Raw genomic sequence first — 26,265 nt, 5'->3', positions numbered from 1 at the left:
GCCTGGGTGACTGAGCGAGACTCTATTTCAAATAAATAAATAAATACATAAATAAAAACAAATAGAGATAAATAAATAGGTGTTAAAAAACAGACTGGCACCTCATGGACTCTTTCTCTTTGACATAATCATAAAAATGAAGAAAAAGAAATAACTTTCTTGTGAGGAGATGCAAAGTTATTTAAAATACTCTCTCTGCCACCTAAAGTCATTTTCTAAAAGACCTGAAATCATCTGGTAGGCTTCCAAATTTCCTCGCTCATCTCCTTTAATTCACTTTCAAAAAATCAGTATGTTTCATACTTGCGCCCTAAAGTATTCCCCTGGGGGACAGGAAGGTGAACTCACCCTTGGAGCTCTGGGAAGGGTATTGCAGAAAGAGGCCTGCGCCAGACCTCACAGAGCAGGTTGAAAATGCATGCGAAATTTGCATTTTACCCTCTCATATTTGGCATTGATTGTGATATAAAAATAGTATTTGTTTATGCTTAATTTTTTTTTTCAATCTCTAAGGGTAATTAACACTCCAGGAATATGTGCCATGTTTGTCTTTCTTATTTTGTTTTGTTTTGTTTTGAGATAGAGTCTCACTCTGTCGCTCAGACTGGAGTGCAGTGGCATGATCTTGGCTCACTGCAACCTCCACCTCGTGGGTTCAAGCAATTCTCATGCCTCAGACTTCCGAGTAGCCAGGACTACAGGCACCTGCCACTCCGCCTGGCTAATTTTTGCATTTTTAGTAGAGACGGGGCTTCACCATGTTGGCCAGGCTAGTCTCGAGCTCCTGGCCTCGAGTGATCCACCGGCCCCAGCCTCCCCAAATGCTGGGATTACAGATGTGAGCCACCGCGCTCGGCCCCCTGTTTGTCTTGAAGCATTGTGTCCCTCTGTGGTTCTTGACCTTATTGAACACATGCCTCCTTTACTTTAAAAATGTCAAAAATTTGCCTCTGTAATTCCAGCTACCAGGAGACTGAGGTAGGAGGATCCCTTGAACTCAGGAGCTCAAGATCAGTGTGGGCAACATAGCAACACTCCATTTCTTTAAAAAAGTGAACAATTCGAATAATGCCTTCTTAACTATCCAGAAAAAACTTCCAAAGATAAAATAACCTAGTCACTCACATACTTTAAAAAAGAAATCAGCCGGGCGTGGTGGCTCACACCTGTAATCTCAGCACTTTGGGAGGCTGAGGTGCGTGGATCACTTGATCCCAGGAGTTTGAGAATAGCCTGGGCAACATGGTGAAACGCCGCCTCTGTAAAATATACAAAAATTAGCCAGGCATGGTGGCACACATCTATGCTTCCAGCTGCTTGGGAGGCTGAAGTGGGATGATAACTTGAGCCCAGGAGGTTGAGGCTGCAGTGAGCTGAGATCGCACCACTGCACTCTAGCCTGGGCAACAGAATGAGACTCTGTCTCAAAATAAATAAAAAGAAAGAAATAAGTTCTTTGTTTGGTTTGCAAATTAGGAGGATCTAAGAGTATGTCATTCATTAAAATAACTTCAAAATGAGTTTGCCAACACAGGAAACCGCCTTTATATTATGTTTTATTCTTCATAGTAAAAATATCACTCAGTACAGTTATACTTTGATATAGCTTTATCCTGGTACAATAGATGTTAGAATAATGATGCCAAGATAAACTTGTCAATGAGAAAAAGAAAGAGATCAGTTCTAAAGTGCTAACCAGGAGGGATAAATTTAAAACATCATTAATAAAATAAAATTTATTTTTAATATGCAAATGTTTACTTACAACTCTGTCTAGATGACAAGGGGTCAGTCAATATCTGCCCCTGATTTAAATACGTTTGGATTTAACTGAATATTATTGATGCTTTTTCTTTACATTTGACCTTTTAAAATAAGGTTTAAATCAGTCCATTCATAGCTAAACCCTGTGAATGAAAGCTGACACTGAAGTTTCCCGTCAGTGACTCAAATGCTGCACGCAGCGTTGTCATTGGCAGCATGCTTTTCTGAAAAGAATAATTTTATAAAGTTCCGGGTAAAACAAAGTAAATTTTCTTTTGACTTATCTGAAAGTGGCGTTCCTGAAAAATTAAGTGTGTATTCAAACTATGCCAAAAAAAAAAGTCTTGAATGTGTGAAACAGAGCAAAAGGTCTAGGTGTAGATCATAAGAAACAGAGTTTCAGCTGCATGATGAGCGGGCAGAACATTTGAGATGGTATGAGATGCAGGACAAGTCTATTTTGTCTCCTGTATTGTGGAATATCTGACATATCTGGCCCAGACTGGCATTCAATGCCAATCATTGGGACAACCAAGAATGTCTCACAATTTTCTTACCCACCGCCTATGGGTTGGCACTCCCCATACAGAGGACTCCAGTATCCCTTTGGTTGTGTAGGCTTCCTTTAGTGTGACCTCATTATCGGCAGCTTTCAGTGCAGTGCAAATGCTACCTGGAGGCGCTGAAAAGCCCTTGTGATTCCGTGTCTTCCTTCTCCGCAGGGACTGAAGATCAGCGTGCTGTGGACGCTGTACTATGGCATCCTTAGTGCTTTTGCGCCCGTGTATAGCTGGATCCTGGTGCTCCGGGGCCTGGTGGGCTTTGGGATTGGAGGAGTTCCCCAGTCGTAAGTAAATACTGTTCATGGCCTGGGTCGGGAGGTAGGGGCTGAGATGGGGGAGCAGGGGTGCAGAGATAGCTATACCAGGGCTTCCAGGATCAAGGAGCTATGGTGTAGCAAGAAAATAGCATCATTATCAGTATTGTTAGGATCAACAACAGCAGCAAAACAACACAATGGCTGGAAGGTTGCAAGCGAAATAATAATGCATCTAGCATGGATGGACTGTTCCACTTGGACGCATCCCAGCAGCCCAAGAGGTGTGTGTTACTGTATTATTTCAATCTCTGTTTTACAGTTGGGGAAACTGAGGCTCAGAGAGTGAAATCATCTGTTTGAATCACATGGTGGGTAACTACAACATCCATGCTTTTAGCCACTATGAATGCTGCTTTCCACGCTCTTCCAACCTAAACACAAGGCAGGGGATGATGCTGACCACATGTCACCGGGGCAGTAATTTGCTGGTGTTGTAGTTTAAGGTACTGAGAATATTCAGAGCTGTAGGAAGAAGCCACTGTCTCCTGGGAGATTGAGGAGGACTTCCTATTTGTGATGGGCCCTGAAGCAGAAATTGGCACACTATGGCATATGGGCAGAATTCGACCTGCTGACTGGTTTTGTTAATAAAGTTTTATTGGAACACATCGCACCCTCCATTTATGTATTATCCATGGTCATTTTCTTTTTTTTTTTTTTTTTTTGAGACGGAGTCTCGCTCTGTCGCCAAGGCTGGAGTGCAGTGGCGGGATCTCAGCTCACTGCAAGCTCCGCCTCCCGGGTTCCCGCCATTCTCCTGCCTCAGCCTCCCGGGTAGCTGGGACTACAGGCGCCCGCCACCTCGCCCGGCTAGTTTTTTGTCTTTTTTGGTAGAGACGGGGTTTCACCGTGTTAGCCAGGCTGGTCTTGATCTCCTGACCTCGTGATCCGCCCGTCTCGGCCTCCCAAAGTGCTGGGATTACAGGCTTGAGCCACCGCACCCGGCCTAGAAGGGTAATACTAATTCTTTTTTTTTGAGACGGAGTCTCGCTCTGTAGCCCAGGCTGGAGTGCAGTGGCCGGATCTCAGCTCACTGCAGCCTCCGCCTGCTGGGTTCACGCCATTCTCCTGCCTCAGCCTCCGGAGTAGCTGGGACTACAGGTGCCCGCCACCATGTCTGGCTAATTTTTTTTTGTACTTTTAGTAGAGACGGGGTTTCACTGTGTTAGCCAGGATGGTCTCGATCTCCTGACCTTGTGATCTGCCGGCCTCAGCCTCCCAAACTGCTGGGATTACAGGCATGAGCCACCGCGCCCAGCCAGGGTAATGCTAATTCTAAAATAGATCATAGGCTCTGAAACCAGACTGCTTGGGTTTGAATCCTGGTTGCTCTGTCACATAATAGCTATATGACCTCAGGCAAGTCACTGAACCTTCCTACATCTGTTTCCTCATCTCTAAAATGGAACAACAACTTCCCCACCTCATGAGGTCCCTTAAAATAATCGTCATTAAATGACAACATTCTGTAAAATGCCCAGGACAGTGCCTGGCAGAGCACTTAAGACTTATTAACAAGCATTTGATCTGCTGAAGGCTAGTAAGAAGCTCAAGTGTCATTGTGATGGATGATGGATGACGGATGAATGACTCAAGGTATCACTGTAGACAGAACAGGGACAGGGGAGACATGACCACATGGATTTAACACATGAGCAAACCCCCAGCCTCCTCCTGCCACTTGAGAGGCTGGAGGATGGTGAGTGGCTCTCAGCTCTCCTCAGTCCTTCCCTCCTTGATTCATGATTAATTCCTCCAGGGCTCTGTAGAGTAGACATTTGACATACACTTCTGGATCTGGGATGAGCTTACAAACCACTGGAGCTTGAAGCAAAGGCTATTAACGGAGCCGCAGCCATAAATCTGGGCTGGCAGGGGCTTGTGGACAATGTGCTCCACTTCTGGCTCAGCTCCAGGAATTCCTGCAGACACAACCACTGCCCTATTCATGAGTATGATGAGTTCATTGAGTACGATACAGTTTTCCCCTAGTGGCTGGGAGGAATGTACTCACAGAACAGCAAATCAAATTCCCTTACCAGGGATGCTCAGAGAGATGCCAGCAGAAATAGACTTCAAACAGTCACTGGATTTTCTTCTTATATAAGGAAAGAAAAAGGAATTAAATATGCAGAATGCCCACAGAAATTCTTGTTCAAGAAGGTAGAATGAGAAGAGACATTTGCTATTTCTTCTTCTTCCACATTTCCTGGAAATGACATAGAAGTAGTAAGAAATAGAATAAATCTTTTCTTTCTGCAAGAGACAGGGTCTTGCTCTGTTACCCAGGCTGGGGTACAGTGGCACAATCATGGCTCACTGCAGCCTCGAACTCCCAGGCTTAAGTGATCCTTCTGCCTCAGCCTTCCAGGCACACACCACCATGCTCAGCTAATTTTTTCTACTTTTTGGTGGAGATTGGGGTCTCACTATGTTGCCTGGGCTGGTCTTGAATACCTGACCTCTAGTGATCTGCCTGCCTTGGCCTTCCAAAGTGCTAGGATTACAGGCATGCCTCAAGATGCCCAGTTAAGAAATAGAATAAAACAGTGCTGGAGAGCAAGAAAACAGTGCCATCAGTGACTCAGAATTTTGAGAAGCCTCTGGAAGCTTATAAGCAGATGGGATTGCAAGGGTGGAGTAACTGGAACAGAGAAAACCACACCCTAAAACAGCAAAGGGGCGGGACTACAAAGAGGAAGAGAGATTCTTCCTGTGGGGCTCTGGGGTAATGGCACAGGACACCAGGGGAATAAAACAAAGGACACAGAGGAGCTAGGAGGGCCTTTCCCCTTTATCTCATGCTTATCTTAAGGGTCCCCGGCTTGCCTGCCTGCTCCCTACCTCTTCCCCATTTAGTCGTTCATGTATTGAACACTGCTATAGCCCTTCCGTTTGGTTATTGAGCTATTACTACATTCCAGACACTGAGCCTCGTGCTTTACATATATTACCACTTTAATGCTCATAACATCTTAGGATATAGATGTTATGATCATCTCCACTTCACAGGTACAAAAGCTGGAGCTTTGTAGAAACTAAGTAGCATGCCCAAGGTCACATAGCTAGTAAATGGCAGAGCTAAGGTTTCGACATCACTTGACCCTCCAAACCTATTCTCTGAACTACTCCACTAAATAGCATTTTTTTTTTTTTTTTTTTTTTTTTTTTTTTTTGTCACCCGGGCTGGAATGCAGTGGCATGATATCTTGGCTCACTGCAACCTCCACCTCCTGGGTTCAAGCTATCCTCCCACCTCAGCTTCCCGAGTAGCTGGGATTACAGGAGCATGCCACCACACCTGGCTAATTTTTGTATTTTTAATAGAGATGGGGTTTCACCATGTTGGCCAGGCTGGTCTCGGACTCCTGACCTCAAGCGATTCGCCTGCCTCAGCCTTCCAAAGTGCTGGGATTACAGGTGTGAGCCACCCCACCCAGCCTAAATAGCTCTTTTATCTGTGAGGAGGGCAAATAAAAACTAGAAACGAAATTACAGAAGAAATATTTAGCCACCCAAGAGAGCCACTGGCTTCCCACCACTGTAACTCTATCCACTTACATAAAAATAATGTCTTAATTATACAATGTTCCTATCTAGTTACAAAAATGACTCCCTTAAGTTCATTATTTGGAAACATTTAATTGGAGATATTTTGATGTGATTAAATGCAATTAAAAGTTTCCATTAATTTACAGTAGCTATACCCTATTGCAGCAACCCATAAAATCAGATGAAAAAGATTTTGCTGTGTAATTCTTAAAAGCTCAACAACCAGAAGTCCTTGTAATGTACTCTGAATTTTAAGTATAAATGTCAATTAGGGCTGGGAGTGGTGGCTCACGCCTGTAATCCCAGCACTTTGGGAGGCCGAGGCGGGTGGATCACCTGGGGTGGGGAGTTCAAAACCAGCCTGACCAACATGGAGAAGCCCCGTCTCTACTAAAAATACAAAATTAGCTGGGTGTGGTGGCACATGCCTGTAATCCCAGCTACTCGGGAGGCTGAGGCAGGAGAATCGCTTGAATGCGGGAGGCAGAGGTTGGGGTGAGCTGAGATCATGCCATTGCACTCCAGCCTGGGCAACAAGAATGAAACTCCATCTCAAAAAAAAAAAAAAAAAAAAAAAAAAAAAAAAGTCAACTAGGTCATTAAGGATCCTGTTCCTCTACCCTGATCTGTGCTTTTCTATGACCCTTCTTCTCTCCTCCCTTCCTCATTCTTTTCTTCCTTCCCCCAAAGTAGAGATTCTCATTCTTGGTGATAAGAACAACATTAGCCTTAATAGTGATGATGATGATGATAATAGAGTTTACCAAGTGCTCAATGAACTTTGCTCAATGTTCTTCTCAGACTACCTTACTTGGTCCACTGAACAACTGTTTTATCCCCATATAACAGATGCGAAAACCGAGGCTGAGAGTTCACAAGGGACTTGCTGGAGGTCAGATAGTTGTTATTATTATTTTTGAAACCAGATTTTGCTCTGTTGCCGAGGCTGGAGTGCAGCAACACGATCATACCTCCCTGCAGCCTCAAACTTCTGGGCTCAAGCGATCCTCCCACCACAGCTTCTGGAGTCACTAAAGTGTGTGCCACCACACCCAGCTAATTTTTTAAATTTTTTGTTGAGATGGGCTACAGAGGACAGAGTGGGCGGTCTCACTGTGTTACCCAGGCTGTTCTTGAACTCAAGTGATCCTCCCATCTTGGCCTCCCAGAGTGTTGGGATTATAGGTGTGAGTCATCATGCCTGGTCAGATGGTTATTACGTGTAGTGTAGGAGGCCTGGGCACAGTGGCTCACGCCTGTAATTCCAGCACTTTAGGAGGCTGAGGCGGGTGGATCACTTGAGGCCAGGAGTTTGAGACCAGCCTGGGCAACATGGCAAAACCCCCTCTCTTCTAAAAATACAAAAATTAGCCAGGCATGGTGGTGCACACCTGTAATCTTAGCTACTTGGGAGGCTGAGGCAGGAGAATCGCTTGAACCCGGGAAGCGGAGGTTGTAGTGAGCTGAGACTGCACCACTACACTCCAGCCTGGGTGAGAGAGTGAGACTCTGACTAAAATTAAAAAAAAAAAAAAAAGTAGAATGTAGGGTTTGCTTCTACTTTGTAACAAACCACCTTTGCATTCATGGTTTAAAACAATGATTAATTCAACTCATGATTCTGCAGTGAGGCAGTTTGGTGGCTCCTCTAGACTCTATGGGGCTTGCTCAAATGTCTTCAGTCCACTGAATCAGGGGGCACCCGGGCACCTGGTCCCATGGCACCTGGACAGGGGTGGACGGCAGCAAGCAGAAGCCACAAAGCTTCTCGAGGCCTAAGCTTGGAACTAGCATAACATCATTTCTGCTACATTCTGATGGTCAAAGCAAGTCACAAGGCCACCCAGATCCCAGGGAGGGGAAAATGAACTCTTGATGGGACGTGCTGCAGTCACACTGCAAAGGTGCATAGATACTGGGAAGGAAAGTATTGGAGCAACTTTGGCAAGCCAGTTATAACTGGGTTCAAATCCAGGTGTGTCTGGTGCCAAAGCCCTAACCATGTTGAACAACAATTTCAAAGGGGTTTCTAGCATATATAGTCAGAAGGTCCTGTTAAATCATTTATGTCCACGGCGTCTCTGGTACTGATTTGGAGAATGACTCTGGTGTGTAGAGCTGGTGGTTCTTAACAGGCTTATATTCCCTTTAAGGCAGGTAAGAGAAATCACATGTAGAATCCCAGATAATTACACTTTCTGTCTACGGAGGGACATCAAGAAGGAATAGACTTTAATTCAAGCAAGGGAATTAAATACAATTTTATTTTTGTCATTACAGACAGCACACTTTTGTTTTAGAAAATTTGGAAAATGCAAATAAGCACCAACGAAATGATAATCACCTCTTACTGCGCCCTGTCTCTCCACGAAAATACCAATACAGGTTGGCACTGGGCCAATACATTTTACTTCCAGTAGAGGGCGCCATGCACCGCAGTCAAACACCATTTATGTAAGCCGCTGCGGGGGGAAACCTGGAGTAAGGTAACCCACGCCCTCCTTGTGTTTTAGCTGCTCTTAAAGACAATACCTCAGGTAGCTGCCCAGCTGTTCTACCTTGAAACCTGCCCTAGAATGATCTTCAAATTGGTGTCAACAATGAGCTTATACACAAAGGCTGTCCTCGTTCCTCCAAAGACCAGGCAGAAATGCCAGGCTGAGATCACAGGTTCTTTCTTTCCAAACACGTGATCCAAATGGCAAGCCTCTAATTGCCCAGTGCTGTAAATGTGATTATTTGCAGTGGGAATTTATTTATGCCAGAATCAGCTGATTCTTGGCATTGCTAATTTCATTGCTCATTCTTTTATTTTTCAGTCTGATTATAATAATTGCCATATTTTGGATAAAGATCAAGTAGCTTGTTTTCATAATGAACTGCTATAAATAATGGCCAAATGTGGGGCACAACAATTATAGGAAAAGACGTTTCTTGTAGCACAGGTGGCAAAAGCAAGAAACTGAATACAACCTAAGCATTCATCAATAGGGGGCAGTTAAATAAATGATGATACTACCGAGATGAGGAAGGCTATGCAGCTGTTAAGAATAATGCTCAGCTGAGCGTGGTGGCTCATGCCTGCAATCCCAGCACTTTAGGGGGAGATTGAAGCAGGCAGATCGCTTGACTCCGGCATTCAAGACCAGCCTGGGCAACATGGTGAAACCTTGTCTCTGCAAAAAATACAAAAATTAGCCAAGTGTGGTGGTGCACACCTGTAGTCCCAGCTACTCAGGAGGCTGAGGTGGGAGGATCATCTACCCCAGGAGGTCAAGGCTACAGTAAGCTGAGATCGTGCCACTGCATTCCAGCCTGGGCGACAGAGCGAGACTCCGTCTCAAAAAAAAAAAAAAAGAAAGTTCTCTGGAAACAGTCACAGGTACTGGCAGTTGGAAGGTGGGCTGGCATGCATGGATGTGCTAAGAATGGGGATGTTTGGGTGGAACGCTGATAGTGCGCTGTGTGTTAAGGAGAAAAAAAAAATGAAGGAAAGAGGCCAGGTGCAGTGGCTCACACCTGTAATCCCAGCACTTTCGGAGGCCGAGGTGGGCGGCTCATGAGGTCAGGAGATTGAGACCATCCTGGCTAACACGGTGAAACCCCATCTGTACTAAAAATACAAAAATTAGCCAGGCGCGGTGGTGGGCGCCTGTAGTCCCAGCTACTCGGGAGGCTGAGGCAGGAGAATGGTGTGAACCCGGGAGGCGGAGCTTACAATGAGCCGAGATTGCACCACTGTACTCCAGCCTGGGTGACAGAGTGAGACTCTGTCTCAAAAAAAAGGAAAGAAGAGAGGGAGGAAAAGATAGGAGAGAGGTAAGGAAAGAGAAGGGAAAATGAAAGAAAGAAATAGCATGTTAAATTTATGTATTTATTTTTCATAGAAAAGAGGCTGAAAGATTGCAGGCCAGACACAGTGGCTTATGCCTGTAATCCCAACACTTTGGGAGGCCGAGGCGGGTGGATCACTTGAGGTCAGGAGTTCGAGACCAGCTTGGCTAACATAATGAAACCCCATCTCTATTAAAAATACAATAAAATTAGCTGGGCGTTGTGGCGTGCACCTGCAATCCCAGCTACTTGGGAAGCTGAGTCAGGAGAACTGTTTGAACCTGGGAGGCAGAGGTTGCAGTGAGCCTGAGATCACACCACTGCACTCCAGCCTGAATGAGAGAGTGAGACTCTGTGTCAGAAAAAAAAAAAAAAAAAAACGCCGAAAGATTGCAAGGCAAACTCTGAATAGTAGTTATGGCTTTCAGGAAGGGAAATGGAAGTTGGGGTCATAGGGATAGGAAAAATCATCATACACTCTGCATGCTTATGTATTGGTAAATTATTTTACAATGAGATTGCATTCATATAATACTCTATAACTGAAAAAAACAGAATGAAACGACTTCATTAAATAGGTTATAGCTTTATTATAAAAACAAATCCTTGATCTCTAAGGATAGAAACAGCTTTGCCCTTAGAATATCCTACTGCACATTTTTGCATGATTAGTAGTTTGACTTCAATTTGGTGAGGGAAAGGTAAACATGGTATTACTATTGATTTTTAAAAATAATATAAGCATACCATTCGGAAAATAGAATAAAATATCAAAGTCATCCGTGATAATTGCTGCAATCTTTAGCAACCACTATAATCTTGGTTTCTATTATCAGGGTTTAGTTAATGAAACTCCCCATGGTTTTCTGATGAGTGAGGTACTGGAAGGAATATAAATTGGAACAACTTTTTGGAGAAGCACTTTGGTAGTATATATCTCAAATCATAAAAACAGGCATACCCTCCGACTCAAATTCTACTTAGGGGGATCTGTCCTAAGGAAACAATGTGAAGACAACGACTTTCAGCCTAAAGATGTCTAAGGAAGTGTTGTTTGTAACTGTGAAACCATCCCAACAGGGAAGTGATTCATGGGTTGCATGATATAGACAAACCTAGTTTAAAATGTTGGCTCTTCTGCTTACTAACTTACTAGCTGTGCAATCCTGGTCAAGTAACAACTTTTCTGTTGTTGATAGATGTAGATATGAAAATGGTGGTAGTCCATTCTCACAGTGCTGTAAATAACTATCTAAGACTGGGTACTTTTTAAAGAAAAGAGGTTTAATTGACTCACAGTTCCACAGGCTGTACAGGAGGTATGACTGGGGAGGAATCAGGAAACTTACAAGCATGGTGGAAGGCAAAGATGGAGCAAGCATATCTTCACATGGCAGCAGGAGAGAGAGAGTGAAGAGGGAAGTGCTACACACTTTTAAACAACTGGATCTCATGAAAACTCACTCACTATCATGAGAACTGCGAGGGGGAAAACCACCCCCATGAGCCAATTACCTCCTACCAGGTCCCTCCCCCAACACTGCGAGTTACATTTCAACATGAGGTTTGAGTGGGGCCAAGAGCCAAACCATCTCTCTCTCTCTCTCTCTCTCTCTCTCTCTCACACACACACACACACACACACACACACACACACGGAATTGTAATTACTTATCCCCATGACTTGCAATTCTTATTGGGTGAGGTAATCCATGCAGAACATCTAGAGTAGTGTTAAACACATAGTAGATACTCAGTAAAAGATTGCTATTATTAAGGATAGTATGGTTCATGCATGTGATAGAATAGATGTGTGCAAGAGCCTATTAAATGGCATGGAAATGCTTGTTTATAAATCAGATTTATAATAGGCATTCTTGAGTATGATCTCAGCTAGGGATTCATACAGAGAGAAAAAGAAAGACTAAGACAGAAAGAGGGAACGTACTAAAATACACTATGAAGTGAGACTAGCTAGCATTTTCTTCTTGCTTTTCTCTAAAGAGAGTCCCACTGAACTACTGAAGCCCTAGCCCTTCTTCTGAGGCTCCTGAGAATTCTTCTTGCTTTGGATAGAGGTGCCTTTGCTCGGAATCCTAACAAGGACTTTTACTGATGATAGAAAGAACTGTGTCTAAATATCAGTGGTATTGCTGAGGCCACCTTTTGAAAAGTGAAATGCTCTGTAGGGAAACCCATTGATTGGGCTGCATAAAAGTAGACAGAACTGGGGGCAGAGATTTCTCTATAAGTGATTTATTGAGAGTGTTCTTGGGAGGAAGCTACAAGAGTGAAAGATGCTAAGAGAAAGATACAGGGAAGAAGTTCACAAGGACGTGGTTTCTTCTGGACTTACCTGAGCACACAGGGAGCTAAGGAGTGTTCATTGCTTCACAGGGTCTGACCCCCACCCCCTCCCCCAATACCAGGGGGTGGGCCTTTTATACACATACATGCCAGTCTGCAGCCTGCCCTGGGGAGATGGGCATGACTCCTAGGTACCTCTGGGGTGATGCAGCTTCAGTTGCTCAAGAGTATCCATAAGAGAAGGTTGCAGGTATGAGCCATTAGCAGAAGCGCAAGGTGGGCACGCAGACCTAGTAAAGGGATCCTAGGAGATCTAAATGGGTCCCCAGCACCATCTGCCTTCAAAGAGTTAAAGGAAATTAACTTCCCTTTGTCCCCCAACCCCCCACCCCTTAAGAAGAGCTAGGAGAATAACATGAGGCCATTTAGTAGCTCAGATGCCTGGCTTAGGTGGGAGATATGAGAAGAAAGAAGGCCTCCTCTTTCTAGCAAAATTGAAGGCAGCATGGGGTAGGTGGGAGCAGGGATTGATTTAAAAGTTCCCTTCCATGTCCAGCATGCCCAAAGGTTGAGGAAGTGAAAAGGAGGAAAGCATGGAAGCAGCAGACAGAGGAGGCAGCCAGTGCAGTTGGGACATTGCTTACATTAAGGAAACAAGTAAATTGAGCAAAGATGTAACTGTATTGAGGATAATGAGACCAGATTTCCCATTCTTAGAGAAGGAAATTGCAGCATGCAAGTGAGGAAGGTTAGAATGAACCCCAAGGTGATGAACTGAAATGGAAAGTATCAGTATGAACTCGTTTTTAAATAAATATACACAGATAGTTATAGATATGGTGAGTGTGTGAAGAGACAAGGAGATAAGTAAGATAGAGATAGATAGAGAGACAGATAATCTCTTAGCTGTGTCCGCCAAGAGGGCTCAGCAGCAGTGATACCCCAGGAGCAATGAGCACACTGAGCACAGAGATCTTGGTTTCTAAATACCATCTTCTGCCAAAGGGAACCAGGGCTTCTTAGAAAGGTGATGACAGACTCCAGGGCTGGAGTAGAGGAAGTACAAGATGAGCTGGATATCTTGTGCTAGAAAATAGGGAAGACCTCAAGGAATGATGGAGACATGCCAAAAAAACAATAAGAATGAGCTTGAAGGGGCTCCCACTGGGCAGATCTGGAACAGTCTGAGCATCAAAATAATAACAGGTTGCAGGCCGGGTGTGGTGGCTCACACCTGTAATTCCAGCACTTTAGGAGGCTGAGGCGGGCAGATCACTTGAGGTCAGGAATTTGAGACCAGCCTGGGAAACATGGTGAAACCCTATCTCTACCAAAAGATACAAAAATTAGCCAGGCATGGTGGCGGGCACCTGTAATCTCAGCTACTCAGGAGGCTGAGGTGGGAGAATTGCTTGAACCCAGGAGGTGGAGGTTTCAGTGAGCCAAGATTGTGTGCCACTGCACTTCAGCCTGAGCAACAGAGTAAGACCCTGTCTCAAAATACTACTACTACTACTACTACTAATAATAATAATAATAATAGGCTGCAACTCATGGAATAAAATTGGAATCTTCCAGTCCTTATTGATTAAATGGATAGATAGATAGATAGATACTAGATAGATAGATAAGATAGATAAAGGGGAGGAGGAAAAGCTTTTCTGAGCATCAAAATAGTAACGGGCTACAACCCACTGCATAAATAGGACTCCACAAGTCCATACCGATTAAATGGATAGACAGATAAGATAAAGGAAAGAAGGAAAATGTCTTTCTTACAGTTAAATGTCAACTAATAAATACAGAAGGAATGACAAAAATAAAAAATACCATTTGTGGGGCTGGGCGCAGTGGCTCATGCCTGTAATCCTAGCGCTTTGGGAAGTTAAGGCAGGAAGATAGCTTGAGCCCAGGAGTTTGAGACCAGCATGAACAACATAGTGCGACCTTATCTCCACAATAATAAAAAAAAATAAAAATTACCGGGGCGTGGTGGCATGTGTTTATAGTCCCAGTACCTGTAGTCTTGGAGGCTGGTAAGAGGATGGCTTGAGCCTGGAAGGTTGAAGCTGCAGTGAGCCATGATCACACCATGCACCCTGTCTCAAAAAACAAAACAAACAAACAAAAACAACCATTTGTTACCATCACAGTTGTAGATGACATAGATAGAGATAGTCAATGGCTAAAGCTGGTGGGTAGAGGTTATGTGGGGAACAGGATATTGGCATATTCTGAATACTTCCCCACAAAGGGGAAATATTCTTAATCACAAATGGGAAATTATAACTTAGGGTTGAGAAATCTGTCAGACCAGATTACCAAGCTGGTAATCTCCATCACCAGCTTGATCAGGTGATGAAGACTAATGTCACCAGTGATGGGACAGGTTGACATTGTGTGCCCTGGTATGCTGAGAAGGGCTCAAGTTGAAGAGTTCCTGCCAAAAAACATTTTTCCCTGGACTTATTGGATTATGGGTAGGGCTCAATGACAGCAGTTAGGAAATTTGAGAATCACTTGGTGAGTCAAAAATGCAGGTGAGGCCGGGCATGGTGCCTCACATCTATATTCCTAGCGCTTTTGGAGTCCGAGATGGGAGGATCACTTGAGGCCAGGAGTTCGAGACCAGCCTGGGTAACATACATCTGTACAAATCATCATAATAATAATTAGCCAGGAGTAGTGGTGCATGGCTGTAGTCTTAGCTGCTCTGGAGGCTGAGGCAGGAGGATCACTTAAGCCCAGGAGTTCAAGGTTGTGCAGTGAGCTATGATTGCACTTCAGCCAGGGTGACAGAGTGAGACACCAACTCATAAATAAATAAATAAATACAATAAAATAAAAATGCAGATGTCAGGGCCTTATCCCTGGGAGTTTGTTTCTGAAGGTCTGGGGAGGGAGGGAGCTAGAGATCTGTATATTTAACCATCATCATCTCAGGAAATTCTGATGTAAGTGGTTCACTGACCACCCTTGGAGGAATGTTGGCAGGAAATTCAGAAAACGGTAGCCATTTGCCCACCCAGTTCTGATCTTAACTCTTTTTCTGTCCCTTTTACATTTCCAGGGTGACGCTGTATGCTGAGTTCCTTCCCATGAAAGCCAGAGCTAAATGTATTTTGCTGATTGAGGTAAGGAGGAGAGCAGCCTGGGTCTCTAGAGCATGTGGATTCCGGCAGGAGGTTCTCAGATGTCTTGAGCCACAGGCCAAGGAAAAGGGAGTTTAAGAAAAAAATATTACAGACTCAATATGTAAAGTTGTAAAAGGATCAGTTACATCATTTCTGACATGCCAGTTTTGCAATATGGACAAATTCTTCAATTGACAAGAACATTCAATCTATCATCCCTCAAAAAAAAAATGTCAGCAAGGGTATGGAAGAGTATGTTTTCTTGAACTGTAAATAGCTTGTATCTGAGAGCTGGTATGGCTAATGTGTGGCATTAGTAGACCAAACTCCGGCCCACACCCATATTGTCACCCACCACTTGTCTTTTTGGTCAAGAATTTCCATTCTTGACCATTTCTGTGGCCTATAGACTGCCTTAAAACTTTCGTGGTCCAGCTAGTTCCTCTCAAGTTTTTCTTCCAGGGTCCCGTGACCCATTTTCTAACCATGATCTGAAAGATCTCAGAGCAAATACAATGGCTCCATGACTCCCTGCCTCATGCAGCTGCCCAGTGGCCCCCTCCACACAGTGGCAGAATGGTTTATTTGCCCATGCTGGACATTGATTCCAACAGTGATGCCAATGAACCCACTCTGATGTCCCCAATCACTATAACCACACTGACAATTTTAATTGCATTGATCCCACAGCCCAACATCCTGACTACATCTGCTTCTTACCAATTAGGGTGATGCTCCACTGATCCACACTGATGTGGAAGAATCCGTTGTTTAAATATTGAAATGCATCTGGGACTTTGGGAGGCCGAGGCAGGAGGATCACTTGAGGCCAGGAGTTTGAGGCTGTAGTGAGGTGTGATCACATCACTGCACTCCAGCCTGAGTGGTAGAGCAAGACCCCATCTATTTAAAAAATAATAATAATAATAAAAATAAATAATAAAAAAAAAGGCCAGGCACGGTGGCTCATGCCCATAATCCCAGTACTTTGGGAGGTCAAGGCATTTGGATCACCTGAGATCAGGGGTTTGCAACCAGCCTGGCCAACATTGTGAAACCCCATCTCTACTAAAAAATACAAAAAATTAGTCAGGTGTGGTGGTGGACTGTAATACCAGCTAGTCAGGAGGCTGAGGCAGGATAATTGCTTGAACCCAGGAGGCGGAGGTTGCAGTGAGCTGAGATCGTGCCATTGCACTCCAGCCTAGGCAACAGAGCAAGACTCTGCCAAAAAAAAAGAAGAGGAAGAGGAAGAGAGAAGAAGTAGGAGGAGAAGGAGGAGAAGGAGTAGGAGGAGAAGGAGGAGGAGGAGGAGTGGAAGAAAAAGAAACACATCTAGACCAGCTGATCTTGAGCCTGGGAGGTTGAGGCTACGGTGAGCCATGATTGGGACACTGTATTCCAGCCTGAGCGACCGAGCAAGACAGAGAGAGAGAGAGAGAGAGAGAGAGAGAGAACACCAATGTGTTCACTACCAATTTGATATCACGTAATATTGGTCATATTGATCTCCTTAACCAGAGCTGCCACATTGCCCAGCTCCAGCGGGTGACATGCAAATATTATACAGTGTAGATGGTACCCTCGTAAGCTGGGCAACATGGCAGCCCTGGCTCAACCATACAGACCACAGGGAAAGGGTGACTATTCTAACCTTGCTGACTCCAATAACCCCTTACCCATAGAGATACCCTTGTCCACAGTGCCCCCATAATTCCTCACTGTGAGGACCATGCTTCCCCCACCACTAACCCTGATTCTCCCGTGCCAGGTATTCTGGGCCATCGGGACAGTGTTCGAGGTCGTCCTGGCTGTGTTCGTGATGCCCAGCCTGGGCTGGCGTTGGCTGCTCATCCTCTCGGCTGTCCCGCTCCTCCTCTTTGCCGTGCTGTGTTTCGTAGGTATCCTTTAAGAGATTTCAGCTTTTGCTACCTGACACCTTACAGTCCACTCTATTTTGGTGGGGAGGGGATGGAGAAGGATACCAAAGCCACCTTTTAAGATTATTTTTTTAAATCAGCAAATGAGACAAGGGAGCTATGGCCTGGGGTAGCCCAGTATGGAGTGTTAGATTTCCTCCAGACACACACTTCTGAGATGTTTTCTGGGGAGATAACTGGGGATTGGAGGATACATTGGCCCCATCATTGCAAAATCTACACTTAAAGTGATTATATTGCACTAATTGAGACTCTTAAGTTGCAAGCGACAGAAACCCAATTCAAACTGGCTTGAGTAAAAGAGAGGAATAAATACGTTTCAGAGGATTAAATCGGACTTCAGGCGTGGCTGCTCCGGGAGTTTAAATGATCTCTTCATCTCAGCTCTGCATAAACCACACCCTCTGCTGAGATCTTGCCACATACTCATCATTTCATGGGCACATGCATGAAACACTTTACAGCCAGTAGGTACTAAAATAAGCCTAGAGATGGGTAGTTCTCATGTATGGTAACTACTACAAAAATTTCTGGTAATGACAATAAGTATTAATAATTATTAAGCTTAACTGTGTGGCAGGCTTTGTGCTCCATGCAATATCACATTTATTCCTCCCAATAATCACAGGACTATAATGAATCCCTGTATTAGTCAGGATGATACCAGCTGCTGAAACAAATGAAGCCCACAATTTCAGTAACATAGCACGATAGGAGCTTCTCTCTCTCTAACACAATAGCTCAGAATGACTTTTCTGGTTGGCAAGTGGAATTCTGGGCCCAGTTTTTGTCCAGCTGGTGGCTCTGCTATCCTCTAGGGCTTTGAAGTCTTCTACATACACTCAATAGACTTGCAAAAGGCAAGTGGAGACTGCACAGTCACTTCTTGAATACCTTGGCTGGGAATAGTCAGCTCATATGCCATTGGTGAATGCAAGTCACATGGTCCCACCTAGCTGCAAGGGGAGCTGGGAAATGTAGTCCCTGTCTGGGCAGCCACATCTAAGGACAACTTTGCACTATGAAAAAGGAAACAGAATGTTGGTGGGCATTTGCATTCTCTGCTATATCCTCTTTTTATTGATGAGAAAACTGAAGCCCAGAGGGGCTGACTTGTTAAAGGGCCTACAGCAAATAGACAAAAAAACTCTAAACTAGATCTTCTTAGTCTTTTCTCCAGTATACCTGCTGTTTCAAACAGCTGTCGCTCCATTTTTACAGAAATGTATGTATCTAGTCATTTGGGGTTGGGACTTCCATTGTTCTAAAAATCTTTCTGATTTCTTTCTTTCTCTTGAACTGAGTTTGCAAGATGATGCTGAATACAGGTGAGGTACAATTCCTTGAGAGATGGGGGTGAGATTTCTGACAGTGATCTTAATTTAATTCAGCCCTCGCCTGGAACTCTGAAAGCAGCCCCAAATAATAGTAATAGCAACCGTGACAATAATAATAGCTGCATTAACCTATACCAGGCACTGCGCTAGGCCCCTTGCCTGGATTATCCTGTTTAATCCTCTCAAGAGCCCTAAGAGGTAGGATCTCTTATCATTCACATTTAATGGAGGAGGAAATGAAAGCACAGAGAAGTCAAGTAATTGTACAGGGTCACACAACCAACGTAATAAATGGCAGGGCCAGGATTTGAAGTCAGGTCTCTGGCTTCAGAGCCCCCACCCTTAAAGATCCCACACACAAGTAAGAGTGTGTGGCTAGAAGTGAGTGCTCTGTTCCACCCTAATCAGCCACACGTGGGTCTCCTGTCTCCTCCATCCCAGTGGCTGCCGGAAAGTGCAAGGTATGATGTACTGTCAGGGAACCAGGAAAAGGCAATCGCCACCTTAAAGAGGATAGCGACAGAAAATGGAGCTCCCATGCCGCTGGGGAAACTCATCATCTCCAGACAGGTCAGTGCCTGGACCAATAGACTGCAATGTGCGTGTCGGGGTGCATTCAGGGGAGTGTGTGCATATGGAGTAGGGCATGCATGCATGGACACACGTGGGTGTGTGTACCCAAGGTGGGGTGTGTGCATGCACATGGAGCAGATAAGGGCCCAGTAGACAGACCCACAGGGTAATTTGGCAACTCCAATCTGTATTTTCACTGCCAAGTTCTAAAAATGCTTCCTGGAGAATTTCACCAGTGATTAGAGAAATGTAACATCTGCTAATGGATCCTGTAACTACTGCTGCTTTGGTTTCGCCTTTCAGCACAGATGAAGTCTGACTAGCAAATGAGATTGACTGGCAAAAGCTGTGCAATAAAACCACGTTAGGAAGGAGTGTGCTTAGATCTAGGGGATCAAACTGCACCCTGTGTAGATGTTCTTAATGGATGGTGCCTCACTCCACCGGTAACACCATCAGGGAATCCACCACGGTGAAACTTCACGAGCGCCTATTGTATGTAGGCACCAGCATTGCACACACGGGGAGAAAAGATTCGGATTTAAGGCTGCAGTCCTTGCCTTCAAGAACCATCCAAGCAGATTGGAGAAACATGACAAATACCTTAAGCAGACATCAGATCCTATAAAGAAATTGCCTTTTAAAATAAAGTTATATTTCTGATTCTTTTTATATTATGCAAGAAGAACTGAATGGCCTTTCACCAGGTTGGAAGGAGGTGTTTGGTCTGACAACATAGAGGCCAGGGGACCTGCCCCATATCTACAGGGGGCGGAGCAGGAGGGATTCCTCAAGAGGTGCAGAAGCCCATTTGGTTGCCTTTGGGGAGAGATTCCTTCCATGGATGAGAGAAAGCCAGGCTGGTCTCGAACCCCTGGTGTCATATGATCAAGCTGCCCTGGCCTCCCAAAGTGCTGGGATTATGGGCACGAACCACCATACCTGGCCATAGCATATATTTTTTAAAGAACACTATAAAGCAAAGAGTTGATGAATTTGTAAATTATGTAAAATCGGCCAATCGGTCATTTAGCTAATCAATCTTTTGGTAAATTGGCCTTTGGTGAATTCGTTTCTCAGCACATTAACTGTTGCCACCTAGACCTAGAACTGGGGAAGGCGCATGTGTGTGTGTGAAAGGGCTGGACATGCTTTGGACTGGTTTTCTGCTCCCTGGGTTCATGGGTCTGTGCTGAGGTCTGAGGGGCCAGGAAGGAGGGATCTGCTTCCCAAGTCCCGGTTTCCAGGTTGGAGGGCATGAGGTCCGTCCTGTGTGGATCATGCCCCTGGACACGGTTGGGTTCTGGCTGGAGGGGCTGGGAGGCTGCATCCTGTAGATTTGAGACCTGGGTTATCAGAGCTCCAGTGTCCTACTTACCAGAAACCTCCCTCCCAGCCTGGGTGTGCACTAGTCTCAGGCCACCAGCCCATCTCTCATGCATCTGTAGGGGAGAGAATAAACACTATGTCCTTGTTTTGAAACAGGAAGACCGAGGCAAAATGAGGGACCTTTTCACGCCCCATTTTAGATGGACAACTTTGTTGCTGTGGTTTATATGGTAAGAGCTGTTTGTTGACCACTTTGACCCCTTTCCGCTCCCTGTGCCCTGTTTTGGGTTTTGTTTTAATGCAATGGACAGAGAGCACTTTGATTTCAGGCAACATTTGCAAATTTCAGTAGTTTGAACATCATCCTTCTGATTCCCGTCGTATCCGGGTTATCGTCTGTACATACTATTATTTCCTTAATCTTTTTCTTTAACTTGATGCTTTTAGTCAAGTATCTTTTAAAAAGAAACTTTATAACTCGATTTTATTGTATTTTTTATTTTTGAGACAGAGTCTCCTCACTCCACTGCTCAGGCTGGTGTGCAGTGGCGCAATCCTAGCTTACTGCAGCCTTGAACTCCTGAACTGAAGCAATCCTCTCTCCTCAGCCTCCCCAAATTCTGGGATTACAGGTGTAAGCCACTGAACAAGGCTATAACTCTACTTTAAAAGAAAACACCTTAATTGCAAGTCACAGATAGAAGGCACTCTTAAAGAGAAATACCAGAAAAAGTAACTAGACCGATGGTTTGCAGAGGCAATGAGCCTCTGTATTTAAGAGATAAAAAGGCTGGCTGGGCACGGTGGCTCATGCCCATAATCCCAACACTTTGGTAAGGCTGAGGTGGGAAGATCTCTTGAGGCCAGGAGTTTGAGACCAGCTTGGGCAACGTGGTAAAACCCTGTCTCTACAAAAAACGTTTAAGTTAGCTGGGTGTGGAGGTATGCACCTGTGGTCCCAGCTACTCAGGAGGCTGCGGTGGGAGGATCACTTTACCCCAGGAGGTCGAGGCTGCAATGAGCTGTGATCATGCCACTATACTCCAGCCTATGCAAGAGACTGAGATCCTGTCTCAAAACAAAAACAAAAAAGAGACGGGAAAGGGGAGGTGTTAAGGACTCATTAGCATGTAAGTGAGACTGGGATATAATTTAAAATGATTGAAAGAATTGAAAGTAAACTTAAAAGGGAATTTTTCTTTCACAATACGATTGAATATTTCTGCTATGTGGGCCGGTGTGGTGGCTCATGCCTGTAATCCCAGCACTGTGGGAGGCTGAGGCAGGTGGATCACCTGAGGTCAGGAGTTCGAGACCAGCCTGACCAACATGGCATAACCCTATCTCTACTAAAATACAAAAATTAGCCAGGCGTGGTGGTGGGCACCGTAGTCCCAGCTACTTGGGAGGCTGAGGGATGAGAACCACTTGAACCTGAGAGAAGCTGCAGTGAGCCGACATTGCACCACTGCACTCCAGCCTGGGCAACAGAGCGAGACTCTGTCTCAAAAATACGTGTGTGTGTGTATGTGTGTGCGTGTGTGTGTGTGTGTGCGCGTGTGTGTCTGTGTACATGTGTGTATGTGCATGTGTGTGTGTGTGTGTATGTGTGCATGTGTGTGTCTGTGTGTTTGTGTGCGTGTGTGTGCATGTGTGTGTCTGTGGGTGTCTGTGTGTCTGTGTGTGTCTGTGTCTGTGTGTCTGTGTGTGTGTGTGTCTGCGTGTGTGTCTGCTTGTGTTTGTGTGTCTGTGTGTTTGTAGTGTGTGTCTGTGTGTGTGCGTGTGTGTATGTGTCTGTGCGCGTGTGTGTGTATGTGTGCGTGTGTGTGTATGTGTATGTGTCTGTGTGTGTTTGTGTGTATGTGTCTATGTGTGTGTGCGTGTATGTATGTGTATGTGTGTGTCTGTGTGTGTATGTGTGTGTGTGTTTGTGTGTGTGTATGTGTATGTGTGCGTGTGTGTATGTGTGTATGTATGTGTGTGTGTCTTGTGTGTCTGTGTTTATGTGTGTGTCTTGTGTGTCTGTGTTTGTGTGTGTATGTGTGTATATGTGTGTGTGTGTCTTTGTGTGTGTGTGTGTGTGTGTGTATTTATACTATGTCAGTGTCTTCACTGTAGCCCATATTGCCCCTTGGGTACCGCAGGGGTGGCATGTGGCACATATTTTGGGAACCACTGATTTGGTCAACAAGGGCATTCTTTTAAGGTCCTGTTGGACCTTTTCTTAAATAACACCCGTGGAAGGGCGCTGGAACCGGAAGGTGTGGGTTGGGGGTAGTATTTGGAGAGTGTAATCACCTTAAACTCCACAGTGAATTGGAGCTGCAGTCATCTTTCAAGTCTCTTTGCACCAATTCATGTACACAGCATTAACAGTGAACAAACTTGGCCTAAGGCTTTAATGTTCTTTTTTAACCAGTTCTCATTTTTCCGTTCACCATTTAGCAAAGGTGCTAATTAACGGGGAAGTGTCCTCGAGGTGGTCAATTACAGGGAAGAGGAGAAAAAAGCTTTGATAATATACAGAACAGCCTCTAGCTCTGCCCCGAATTCCTGAGAGCCCAATCAACTCAGCGAGCCTGCAGAATTTTTTTAAAGGATGGTGGGGGTCAGAGCTGAGAATACCCACCTTTGAGCACATGTAATTTGGTTGGGCCAACGCTCCTTGAATACTGAAGCAATTAATTAGAGACTAATTTGGCCGGGCGCGGTGGCTCAAGCCTGTAATCCCAGCACTTTGGGAGGCCGAGACGGGTGGATCACGAGGTCAGGAGATCGAGACCATCCTGGCTAACACAGTGAAACCCCGTCTCTACTAAAAAATACAAAAAAACTAGCCGGGCGAGGTGGCGGGCGCCTGTAGTCCCAGCTACTCGGGAGGCTGAGGCAGGAGAATGGCCTGAACCCGGGAGGCGGAGCTTGCAGTGAGCTGAGATCCGGCCACTGCACTCCAGCAAGGGGGACAGAGTGAGACTCCGTCTCAAAAAAAAAAATAATAATAATAATTAGAGACTAATTTTAGTGCATTATGAAAGTCACTAAATTTGCTTGCACACATTAACCTAAGAAAAATAACCTAAGGAAATGCATCACTGGCTTCTGATTATGACTGAGTTTTCATTATAACTATTCTACTGGAAGAAAATATTCCGGTCTTGCAAACTTGAGTATTCTAGTTCCTGGGTCAGCCAGGAGTTAATAAATGGTGTCATTCTGCTCTGAAATTCAAAAATCACATGTCCAAGTTGACACACTTAACCCAGAGCCCTAAAAGATGGTAATGGGACTGTTTTCTTCCAGAGGTGGGTCCCATTTTCCCCCTATTGCCGGTTGGGTAGACAGTCTTGGAGGTGTTGTGTCTCTGGTATAGTATAGTTCTGTTGCCAGAAAGGTGTCCCACTTCAGATCCCAAGAGAGGGTTTTTGTATTTCGTGCAAGAAATAATTCAAGACCAGTCCATAGAGTAATGTGAAAGCAAGTTTATTAAGAAAGTAAAGGAATAAAAGAACGACTACTCCATAGGCAGAGCAGCCCCCAGGGCTCCTGGTTGCCCATTTTTATGGTTATTTCTTGATGATACGCTAAACAAGAGGTGGGTTATTCATGCCTTCCCTTTTTAGACCATATAGGGTAACTTCCTGAGGTTGCCATGGCATTTGTAAACTGTCATGGCGCTGGTGGGAGTGTAGCAGTGAGGACGACCAGAGGTCACTCCGATCACCATCTTGGTTTTGGTGGGTTCACAGCTGGCTGCTTTACTGCAACCTGCTTTATCAGCAAGGTCTGTATGATCCGTATCTTGGCTGACTCCTATCTTATCCTGTGACTTAGAATGCCCAGCCATCTGGGAATGCAGCCCAGTAGGTCTCAGCCTTCATTTACCCAACCCCTATTCAAGATGGAGGTGCTCTGGTTCAAACGCCTCTGACAGTTCTTGGCCTTTCAGAGAACACAGGATCACTTCCCTTTGATCATATCATGATGCTTTTTTACCTGCCATCTTCTTGCTCCAGGTCCCCAGTGAAGTCCCCAAAATCCCAGTGCTGCTCAAAGACTGGTTCCTGCTGCTGTAGACGTTGGCCCTTCCCAAGGGGGTAGGGAAAGGGGACTTGCATTCCTCTGATCATTTCTTTACCGTTCTTGCTTTCTCCTGGCAGGTTTTCCAATGCATTCTCTTACTACGGGTTAGTTCTACTCACCACAGAACTCTTCCAGGCAGGAGATGTCTGCAGCAGTGAGTATCTTGGTTGTCTTTGCCAGCTAACTACTCCCACACCCTCGGCACATACACGGTCGTGCACACACTCCCACTCCAGGCTCTGCCCTTAAGGGACTTGGCCTTCTACTACTTCTGTGGTTTCCAAGACACTCTGTAGAAACCTGGACAGTTATCGCAATGGAGCGAACCTTAGCGGAGCCACATCTACGTCAGGGTTTGGGCTCTGAAGTTCGCACTGTTAAAAGATAAACCAAGGCACATTAAAGAAAAACGGAGGCAATTTTGAAGAGTTTGAGCAGACGGCGATTCATGAATCAGTAGAAAAGAGCTGAAGAAAACAGAAACAGGGAACAAAAAGCAGATGAGTTGTTTCAAAGTGACTTTCCTTATAGGATTAAAACAGAACAGATTTGCTTGTCCGCCAGCTCAGGTAAACTAGGCCCCTTCACATGGGTTGCTGTGAATCCTCCTTTTTAAAATTATTATTATTTTATTTATGGTTAGTATTATTTTATTTTTTATTTTTGATGGAGTCTCACTCTGTTGCCCAGGCTGGAGTGCAGTGGCTCGATCTCGGCTCACTGCAGCCTCTGCTTCCTGGGTTCAAGCAATCCTCCTGCCTCAGCCCCCCACGTAGCTGGGATTACAGGTGGCACCACCATGCCTGGCTAATTTTTGTATTTTTTTTTAGTAGAGATGAGGTTTCGCAATGTTGGCCACGCAGGTCTCAAACTCCTGACCTCAGATGATCTGCCTGCCTCAGCCTTCCAAAGTGCTGGGATTACAGGTGTGAGCAACTGTGCCTGGCCTATTATTATTATTATTATTATTATTATTGAGACAGGGTCTCATTCTTTCACCCAGGCTGGAGTGCAGTGGCACAATCATGGCTCACTGCAGCCTCCACCTCCTGGGCTCAAGAGATCCTCATACCTTATCCCCCCAAGTAGCTGGGACTACAGGTGCAAAAAGAAATAGCATGTTAGTTAAATTTATCTATTTATTTATTCATAGAAAAGAGGCTGAAAAGTTGCAGGCCAAGCGCGGTGGCTCATGCCTGTAGTCTCCGCACTTTAGGAGGCCGAGGCAGGCAGATTATCTGAGGCCAGGAGTTCGAGACCAGCCTGGCCAACATGACAAAACCCCGTCTACACTAAAAATACAAAAATTAGCTGGGTGTGGTGGTATGTGTCTGTAATCCCAGCTACTGAGGAGGCTGAGGCAGGAGAATTGCTTGGACTCAGGAGGTGGAGGTTGCAGTGAGCAGAGATCATACCACTGCACTCCAGCCTGGGTGACAGAGTGAGATTCCATTTAAAAAAAAAAAAAAGAAATATGTTTGGGAGTAAAATATTTTGATTTCCTTCAGGGTCTGCTGTCTGTCGAGTGATGTTCT

General features: G+C 45.0%; 1 protein-coding gene across 3 annotated transcripts in view; it reads left to right on the top strand.

Annotated features, from left to right (window-relative positions):
* The window catches only part of SVOP (SV2 related protein), a 101,192-nt gene that overhangs the window by 52,720 nt on the left and 22,207 nt on the right, over positions 1-26,265 (top strand). For all 3 annotated transcript variants that reach the window (XM_050749768.1, XM_050749769.1, XM_050749770.1), the window contains exons 6-11: positions 2,487-2,611; positions 15,408-15,471; positions 17,243-17,368; positions 19,190-19,318; positions 20,807-20,880; positions 24,808-24,884. In XM_050749768.1, coding sequence (XP_050605725.1) covers positions 2,487-2,611; positions 15,408-15,471; positions 17,243-17,368; positions 19,190-19,318; positions 20,807-20,880; positions 24,808-24,884 — 595 coding nt within the window. The remainder of the gene's footprint in view (positions 1-2,486; positions 2,612-15,407; positions 15,472-17,242; positions 17,369-19,189; positions 19,319-20,806; positions 20,881-24,807; positions 24,885-26,265) is intronic.

This window comes from Macaca thibetana, chromosome 11 (assembly GCF_024542745.1).
Source record: "Macaca thibetana thibetana isolate TM-01 chromosome 11, ASM2454274v1, whole genome shotgun sequence".
NCBI lineage: Eukaryota > Metazoa > Chordata > Mammalia > Primates > Cercopithecidae > Macaca > Macaca thibetana.
The sequence above is the reverse complement of the archived record's forward strand: the minus strand, read 5'-3'. Positions and strand labels throughout refer to the sequence as shown.